This window comes from Drosophila albomicans, chromosome 4 (genome assembly GCF_009650485.2).
Source record: "Drosophila albomicans strain 15112-1751.03 chromosome 4, ASM965048v2, whole genome shotgun sequence".
NCBI lineage: Eukaryota > Metazoa > Arthropoda > Insecta > Diptera > Drosophilidae > Drosophila > Drosophila albomicans.
In genome coordinates, this window is record NC_047630.2 from 933,884 (window position 1) to 942,788 (window position 8,905).

At 32.3% G+C, this 8,905-nt stretch overlaps 1 protein-coding gene across 3 annotated transcripts; it reads right to left on the reverse strand.

Moving 5' to 3' along the window:
* Positions 1-407: 407 nt before the first annotated feature.
* Positions 408-7,474, reverse strand: LOC117573180 (forkhead box protein I2-A). Of its 3 annotated transcripts, none has more exons than XM_052006283.1 (5): positions 6,862-7,474; positions 3,068-3,495; positions 2,312-2,495; positions 939-1,490; positions 408-882 (listed from the first exon to the last, which is right to left on the reverse strand). In XM_052006283.1, exons 2-5 carry the CDS (start codon positions 3,487-3,489, stop codon positions 607-609), a joined length of 1,434 nt encoding a protein of 477 aa, XP_051862243.1. In that variant the 5' UTR covers positions 3,490-3,495; positions 6,862-7,474; the 3' UTR covers positions 408-606. The 3 variants fall into 3 exon arrangements, with proteins under 3 accessions (XP_051862243.1, XP_034112047.1, XP_034112045.1); XM_034256154.2 differs by having other exon boundaries at positions 409-882; positions 6,858-7,474; XM_034256156.2 differs by lacking the exon at positions 3,068-3,495 and having other exon boundaries at positions 6,858-7,473.
* Between the last annotated feature and the right edge of the window lie 1,431 nt (positions 7,475-8,905).

Below are 8,905 nucleotides of genomic sequence, written 5' to 3' on the forward strand. Positions count from 1 at the left end.
GCCAACTATCACTTCGAGAGGTTTAGTTGGCGTCGACCTGATAGCGACTGTAATACACAGTAACACTTGACGCTGTATCCTTTCCATGATGGATATTTGCCTTTTTTCCGTGGCCTACCACCACATAAGAATACCATAGGCGAGGATTGGACGGACAACAGGGATGTATAATCAATTTACTGTCCAGAATCTCTAACATAGTGCAGCCTATCTTCAGAGTAGAATCATATGGATAGATTATATAGAAGAGTTTCAGCACTATTCTAAGTGTATTTACGGTATGGTAGGCATAAAGCTATAACAATTTTTAATTAGTTATACACATTTCTTGTTGAAGCATATGTTAGTTGTAGTACCTATAGTATTTTACACTATCGGTACCTGGTATACAATTTAACATTTATTTTTGGCAATTGGGTAGGTAAAATATAAATATAAATATAAAAGTTGAACATGAATTAAATGGTGTCTCATCTGTCGAAGTTAGAAATGATTTATTCTCGTATTTTGATTAACATATACAGTTTACATGTAAAGCGGTCTAAAAAATCATCCAGACTTTAATTTAAGTATATAATAGTAAAGTTTACATTTATGACTACCACTTCAAAAGTCGCGAACACACAAGTCAAGCAAATTACTTAAGATATCCTCGTTGCGATTCAGCTCAGTGGAATGAATATAATTAAAAGAGTCATCCTCGCCATTTATATAAGACCGAAAGCTTGAATAATCACAATTAGTGGGCAGTGCATTAGAAATCTCGGGGAGAGAAATCGCAGGAGTTATCGTCGAATCTTTGTTTACATCCAGTACAGCTGACATTTGTGATGATATAATAACATTTTCACTGAGCGTTGGAATCTCATCTTGAGAATAAATCTGAAATCAATGTCAACATGAATAAAAATCGATTTTTTTATAAATGAACATCAAACCATATTTATGTTATTGAATTTGTTGATAAAAATGTCATTTAGACATAAAGTGTCGCCAGATGTTCGAATTATAATGGTTCCGCGCTCATATTGATCTTGTAGCTCATCGGCATTAATCGACATGGGAGATTCGTTAGAGCATAGAGGTCTATAAATATTCTGACGGGCAGTAAATGGAAATGATAGTTCAAGAGCATTTGAGCCGTCTGAAACAGTTGCTTGTTTGTCCACTAAATTTAATTCTTTAATGTTATCAGCAGCGATATAACTATATGATTGCGCATGCTGCGTTTCATTTGGAAGGCACATTTGAATAGATTCCCCTCCTTTTTTAGTACACTTGACGTTAGTCTGAGTTTTCTGAGGACTATTATTTTTAGCTAATTGTAAAGATGACATCGGTTTGGATTGTCCTGTTTTACGATTTCGAATGCGTTTCCTATCACATTTTTTTGGATCTACGCCTAACTCCCAGTATCCGCCTTTGCCTTTCTCCTCGCGCTTTCGATTTCGAAAACAGTGATGTAATGATAAGTTATGCCTTATGGAATTCTGTAAGTATGTATACAAATTAATTCAGAATATTTCAATTAAAATTAGAATGCAACACTATAATATTTTCTGTTTTCTTATAATCTTATAATATTTCTATGTAAATGTGTATTCAGGTTTTCAAATATTTGCAAGGCCTTTTTAATTTACTACTCAGTATTACTAATTAATGCTAAGCTTAAAGATATTCATAATTTTGAAACAAAGGCATACAACTGAATAAAATATATATTTTTACAAAATAATTTCACTAGATGAGACTGTATAAACAAACATCCGGGTAAGGACATCCGATTAAGGAATGTAAAGACTAAGATTAAATAAATCATCATAAGGTGTTATTTAACACAGGATAACCAAGATAAGATCCTAAAAATCCCGCACACACTGCGTTGTGACGTGATCACTTAAGGTTTATCATGCTCATTACGTTTTGAAATTGTTAATTTTGATACCCGCTACCCATAGGGTAGAAGGGTATTATAACTTTGTGTTGGCAGAAAATGTATGTAACAGGTAGGAGGAAGGCATCGCCGACCCTATAGAGTATATGCATTCTTATTTTGTAAAAATATATATTTTATTCAGTTGTATGCCTTTGTTTCAAAATTATGAATATCTTTAAGCTTAGCATTAATTATTAATACTGAGTAGTAAATTAAAAAGGTAACGTAGTATGAAAACAATGTAGTGCTATATCGATATACCAAAAGTAACATTCAATATATTTTATAGTTTTCTTACTAGCTTATTATGTAAAGCATTAAAAAGGCTATGAATTTTGGCTGGGAGTTATGTTTGTAACTTGTTAACTGACTCACATTCCACTTTTTACGCACGCGGAAGAAGGCAAACTTTGATTCAATCCATGCGCATATTTGCTGCAGAGTGGCTCGTCCATAGTCAAGCATAGCCATCCCAATAATATGTGAGTAATTGAATGGCGGCTTCTCTGTTACATCCGTCGTATACTTAATTGCTGATTTTTCATATTCCGCCAAATCACTGCAACCACATTTTGTATTATTATTATTCATATTTCTACTAATATTATTATTATTAATTAAAAATAGTATTTTTATTACTTTATTATTATGAATATTTCAATATAAAACTAAATAAATTATTGCGAATATTTGAAAAATTTTCAACAAATAAAATTCCCAATATAATATTTTTAATTTGTTACTATTGATAGTTTGGGGAAGCACTTTGGGCAGAAAAAACGTTGTTCAGGATAGAGATATTGAAATTATCTTGCGTAAAATTCAAATTAAATCATTAAATTAATAAAAAAAACGTATATCATACTTCATTTATCTTGAATTTAGGTAAAAGAATTCTGTGTAAAAAAACGACTAAATATTTTATTTAAGCTTATTACTAACTCTTAACAACGAATGTAAAATATGAAAATCAAAATTAAAAATAAATGATTTTATTTATTATAAGCGATTTTATTCATTTGAGTGTCGTTATATACATATGTCTTTGAAAACAGTATTTTAAGTTGCATTTTATTTTTATTCAAAATTGTTTAAAGGCATTTTCAGTTCTTGACGTTTATCGATGCTTACCGTTTGATTTTATTTATAAAAATTTCAAAACGCTCTGCGGGACTGAGACGTTTTAAAGATGCTACTGTTGGTGAATTTTGTTTTCTTGTATGAGAGCATCTAATAACATTTGAATTTGAAGTAAAAACTTGATTTTCTTTATGAATATTTAGGTTTTGATTTGCACAAAGGTTGATATTTGCAATTTTACTTTCTCCTACCATCCTCCGCTTGCTTGAAGGTGATAAACCGTTTGCATTTATGTTGTCGTTTGAATTTCCGTCGATGATTTCTGGCCACGTTACATTCTGATTTCTCAAAAGCCAATTTAGATTAGTCAATTCGCGTTCTTCATCAGATTCATCAACGTCAGGCGGCGATCCAATTAAGTACTTATATCCCATTTCTCCTCCGCCTTGTACATTCTTTGTGGACGAGATCATTTTATTCTATGATATATAATATATTGGTTTTCATTAGGAAGAAATGTTTGACGTACAAGAATAACTCTGGGACTCTCACAGTCGGAATACATGCTTTAAAAGTGAGGGTCCGATAAAGAGAGTACAATCCACTGAAGGTCATTAAGACTTAAAATTTTCCATGAAGGAAGTTATTACAGCAGTTATAAAATGCAATTATGAATGTTGTTAAAGAAATTTCTATTGCTAAAATAGCCGTATTGACGAATTTTATACCCACAATCCTATAGTTTAAGGACAGAATTATAACTTTGTGCCAGTAGAAAATGAATGTAACAGATAAAAAAAAAAGAGCTTGACTTACGTGTTTTGACAATTTACACAAAAAAAAGTAACAAGGCTTCAGTCGACACTTGAGTGTAATAGACTTATTAGACTGCTTCAAATCTTCGCAACTCGAATTGAGTTTTGTATGTGTCAATAATAATAAATTACAATAATTTATTAAATGAAACTTGTATGTACATCCTCTACATCGAATAATAAGACAGTACTTCAGCAAACTCCCGCCACTGCACTATGCGCAAAAAGTCTAAAATTGTGTCATTTTTTTTTTTGTGTTCCATATTATTAAATTGACTTTATTTTCTGAATTAGAATACTTCAAGAATACTGAAACATATTTTTAAAAAAGTTTAGACTTTGTTGGTATTTTGTTATTTGTCCATATTTATTAGCACTAATATTATTAGCATCCAATCGTACAATGTGTTGTTGATATGTTTTTAGATCCCTGCTAATAAATGTATCTGTGGAGTGTAACTTGTGAGTCTAGGTCAGTCGAGGCAATTTTAAAGCTGAATGTTATTAACTAAACTGTTAACAATCAAATAGGGGTTAACATTTTTTACCGACTTACGGAAAAACTCAATGTTGCAGTTGTATTTATGGTTTCTTATTGATTTTTGGAGCAACAACAACCGTAGTTTGCTTCGCAAAATATCGATGAAAATGAACTAGGTGATGCTACAAAATGCAATAGAAAAGCAGTCGCAATGGCTTGCATCCACGTTAAAAATTGAGCTTCTTAAGATCATGTTTCACAGGAAAAGCCTGGCACGACCAAAGTTAAAGTCAAAATTAGCATTTGAACTACTGAATGAAACAAAAAATTCAATGCCACTGTTGTTGCATGCCGTTTTGAAGAGTGTTTGTTTTACTTATGAGTGGTATCCAATGTCTCAAACTTTGCATAAAGTACTAGTACATTGGCACCAAATTTTGGAAACCTTCGAACTTCGTCTAGGAGCTCTCGGCTAAAATGCGTCAGAAGCGCAAAAAAAAATTTACAAACGCGATATGGTTAATTCTCTGAGGGATGTCGCGTGCGACCATCTTTACAGTGACAAAAAAAAGCTTGAACTGAAACCATTTTAAAAATAAGAAAAGGTTATTTTTATAACTCTAGATTAGTAATTTAATTAGAGCTAATGGCTAAGAATGGTTTTGGCAATTTTTTTCTGTTGTGTTTTCTGTTCTGATAATGGCAAAAATTAACAATTTCTACGCAAAACCAAAAAATTAACGAATTTATATATTTTATCGTAATACAGAACAAGTTCCTAAAATCAAGGTACAGTCGGGTGTGCTGGACTGTGAGATACCCGCTATCCATTTTAAATAAAAGCAAAATATTCCGGTATTATTTTCAAACAAGTAAGAAAGCAACAGTCGAGTGTACTCGACTGTGAGATACACGCTATCCATTTTAAATAAAAGTATTGCGGTATTATTCTTAAAATATATCGAATATACTGAAAAAATACTAAAACTATACCAAATGGTATATGTGGTATATCTGTGTGGTACCGCATTCAAAATATACCTTAGACGGCACAATATACCAGATTGTCAGCAACTAAGACCCCTAGTAAGTAGGCATTTTTGCCCATACAAAAGTATTTCTTTAATAACTTCCAAAATTTGTATCTGATCGCAACCAAATTTTCAGGAATCATAACTACTATAGTTATTATTGTATAATTTTCGCAACTCTAGCTTTAAAATTACGCTTGTTATTCGATTGTTTTGATTTGCGGGGTCGGAAGTGGGCGTGGCAAAAATTTGAAGCAAACTTGATTTGCGTGCAAACATAAAAAATGCTGTCGAAAAAAAATTATAGCTCTATCTCTTATAGTCTCTGAGATCTAGGTGTTCAGACGAACAGATGGACAGATGGACAGACACACAGACGGACATGGCTAGATCATCTCGGCTGTTGACGCTGATCAAGAATATATATACTTTATGTTGTCGGAGATGCCTCCTTCTACCTGTTACATTCATTTCCATTCATAGTATATTTGGTATATCGATATAGTACCACATTCAAAATATACCATAGACGGCACAATATACCAGATTGTGAGGCAAAGCAACTAAGACCCCTAGTAAATAGGGGGGAGGAAGGCGTGGTCCAATTAACAAAAACCCGAAATTCAATTTTTATTTTGTAGGTATACTATATGTACAAAGTTTCATGTTTCTATCTTAAAAAATTTTAAAAATGTCATAATTTCGGACTTTTTGCCCACTGTGCATTTATTAAACAAATTGATCAGGAAATTGCTCTCAGATAATCAATATGTTTATTGTCATACGATTTTTTCTATTATGTTTTGCATCTTCATAGCTTTCAAAATGGCGTTTGATGTACCAATCCCAACCAGACATGTCTCATCCCTATGTCATTTAGTGGTGTTTTAACCAATCACAGAGTTCCTAGTGGTAGGAAGGTGCGCCAATAAAATGTTTATATTCTTAAAGGGAGGTAAGGTTTTTTCATTTAAGCAGAACATACCCACCACAAATGCTTATTGTTGTTTCAATCAAAGTGGAAAAGTGCGGACAAATAATAAATTTGTCTAAAACTTGTTAAAATCATTAAGATTAATATGTTACTCAATGAATAGTATCCATATACGTAATACATACAAATGTCAATGCAATCAATACGCATACAAACACATAATACACATAAATATACCTTAAACTATTCCAAATTTGTATAAATCGTTATGAGATCTGATATTATGTATTTTAAGATTATAATTTTGCGACTTGGGTGGCCATTTCGTGTGTGACTAGTACCAAGTTTGACGTCTCTGGAGATCTGAGATCGAGAAAATATATATTTTTTTGGAGTCAGAAATTGCTCGGTCCAATGGCAATTTTGTGATTTTTTATGCCAGCTTTAAATTACTCATACACGTTAATATAACTTATATAACAATTTTATTAGCCTTGAATTTTGTACATTATCGAAAATACATTTTTGTTTTCGACAACGTTGGAAGTGTTCTGTTAAGAGCTTAATATTTAATACTTACTAACTTTTCACCATCAATAGTCAATCCACACCAAGCATTGCAAATGCAACCTTATGTCACTTTTGATTTCCGATTAAAGTTTATTTATAATTATATTAAACACTTTGCTTGTTTTTGTATTGTATTTACTCTTTGTCTTTAGTTTTTTTTTTTTGCTTGCTTTATTTTTTGATTTGTCGGTAATTTTGTTTGTATGAATTGTAGAATTTAACAAATAAAACTTATTGTCGCTTAACCTTCCGTTTCGGGAAAGCAGCAAGACTTACACTGCAGCTCTATTGCCCAATACACCTGTACCTTTGGTCAGTTTGTCAATTCAACCCCTATTACCACAGAATATACTATATGTACATATGTATATATTGAAGTGAAATAGAAGTGGTCAGATAGGATAAATATATTGCAGTGTAATTCTGTTAAGGGTAGTACTCGTATGACTCGTAAAGAACGGGTCTAATTTTGATTTCGCTTAAAAAGTTCAGTGACCGATCAATTTTTAAGGTCACCAATATTGAATACTAATTCAAATGAAACCCCTAGTTGAGGCGCCTCTGTACTTCTCACGGACTAACCACAAGTGGACATTGACCGTACTCACGAAAAAGTTTGATATCGCAATATCAACCCTTATTCCTATATTCTGACACAATTGAACAACAGACCTTACCATTATCATTAACCCCAAAAAAAAAAAAAAAAAAATCCTACTGCGAAGTATTTTTTTGTTTCTATACATAGATAGTAACAGTACAATAATTGGAGTATAGCGCGTATATATATATAGTCTTGCGACTCCAGAACGTTAATTATTGCTATTTCTCTTCACGACAAAATTCCTCAGATGCATCATAAAGAAACAATGAAAAATTTGTAGATGCCATTCTTACGTGTGTCTCCATTTGCTACGTTTGTCGTCTAAATTCATTATATAAATAAGTTTATAAATTATCATTAGCAATGATGTTCTTAAGATCCGTACAGAGAGTAAAGTTCTAAATTAAAAAGAGGATGGCAAATGTCGAATTTAATTACTTTTCGATTTTATAAAAATTCTTGAAATTAGAATTTAGATTGAACATGTGATAAAATTCGAATGTCGAATTATACCAGCTTTTTTCACCATGTAAAGTTATTAAATAACTTCTGTCAAATGATCAGAAATAATAAAGACTGTGGATATTATTATGTGTACCATGCAGCGTTGCCAATTTGTGGGGAATTCCCCAAAGTGCGGGAAAATTTTAAGTTGATTGGGGATTTATTGGGGATTGGCATTATGTGGGGAAAATGCGGGGATTTATACATTTTTTGATTTCCTGTCCTTTATAAATTTGTAACAGCACAAAAATTAGACGATGAATTTCGAGCTCACGCAATGCTGGATTTTTGTCAACATGGGCTTGAAGTTCAAAATAACATTGATGCTGAATGTTACTGGGGTAAAGTGTTTCGTCTGAAAAACGCTGCGGGAGAATACCTGTTTCCAAATATAAAAATTGTTATTTCGTTGTTGCTGATACTGCCTTTTTCAAATGCATCGGTCTAGCGCAAATTTAGTGTTCTTAAGAATTTGAAAACTGAAAACCGTAATCGACTGAATACAGATACTGTTGTATCATTTATGGCTGCAAGAGAAGGAATTAAAAAACTAGGCGGCAGCGTCAAGTTCAACCCGTCAAACAAAATGCTATCCACAAAAATATGGAAAAGAATATGAATGTTAACTGTTTGAGTTTTTATTTTAATTAATTAAGAATACTAATATGAGTTATACTTAGCTTTTTATTGTTTCATTTAAAAAAACCTATGTGGGGAATTTGTGGGGAATCAGCGGATTTTTGTCCCCAAATTTGGGGAATTTTATTCCGATTTTTGGGGAAATGTATAAATTTGCATTGGCAACCCTGGTACCATGTCTAGTGTTTCATATAGGCAGATGGCCAGACAGTCAAACTTACGGACAAACGGTGTTGACGCTGATCATGTATGTATGTATCGTCTGTCCGTAAGTTTAACTGTCTGGCCATCTGCCTACATGAAACACTAGA

Bases quoted from the DNA above. Each gene is read 5' to 3' on its own strand.
- LOC117573180 (XM_052006283.1), bottom strand. From the start codon at position 3,489: ATGATCTCGTCCACAAAGAATGTACAAGGCGGAGGAGAAATGGGATAT. The intron at 2,496-3,067 runs GTAAGCATCGAT...ATGTGGTTGCAG, and splicing joins TTTATAAATAAAATCAAACG to TGATTTGGCGGAATATGAAA. The intron at 1,491-2,311 runs GTGAGTCAGTTA...ACATACTTACAG, and splicing joins GCGTGCGTAAAAAGTGGAAT to AATTCCATAAGGCATAACTT.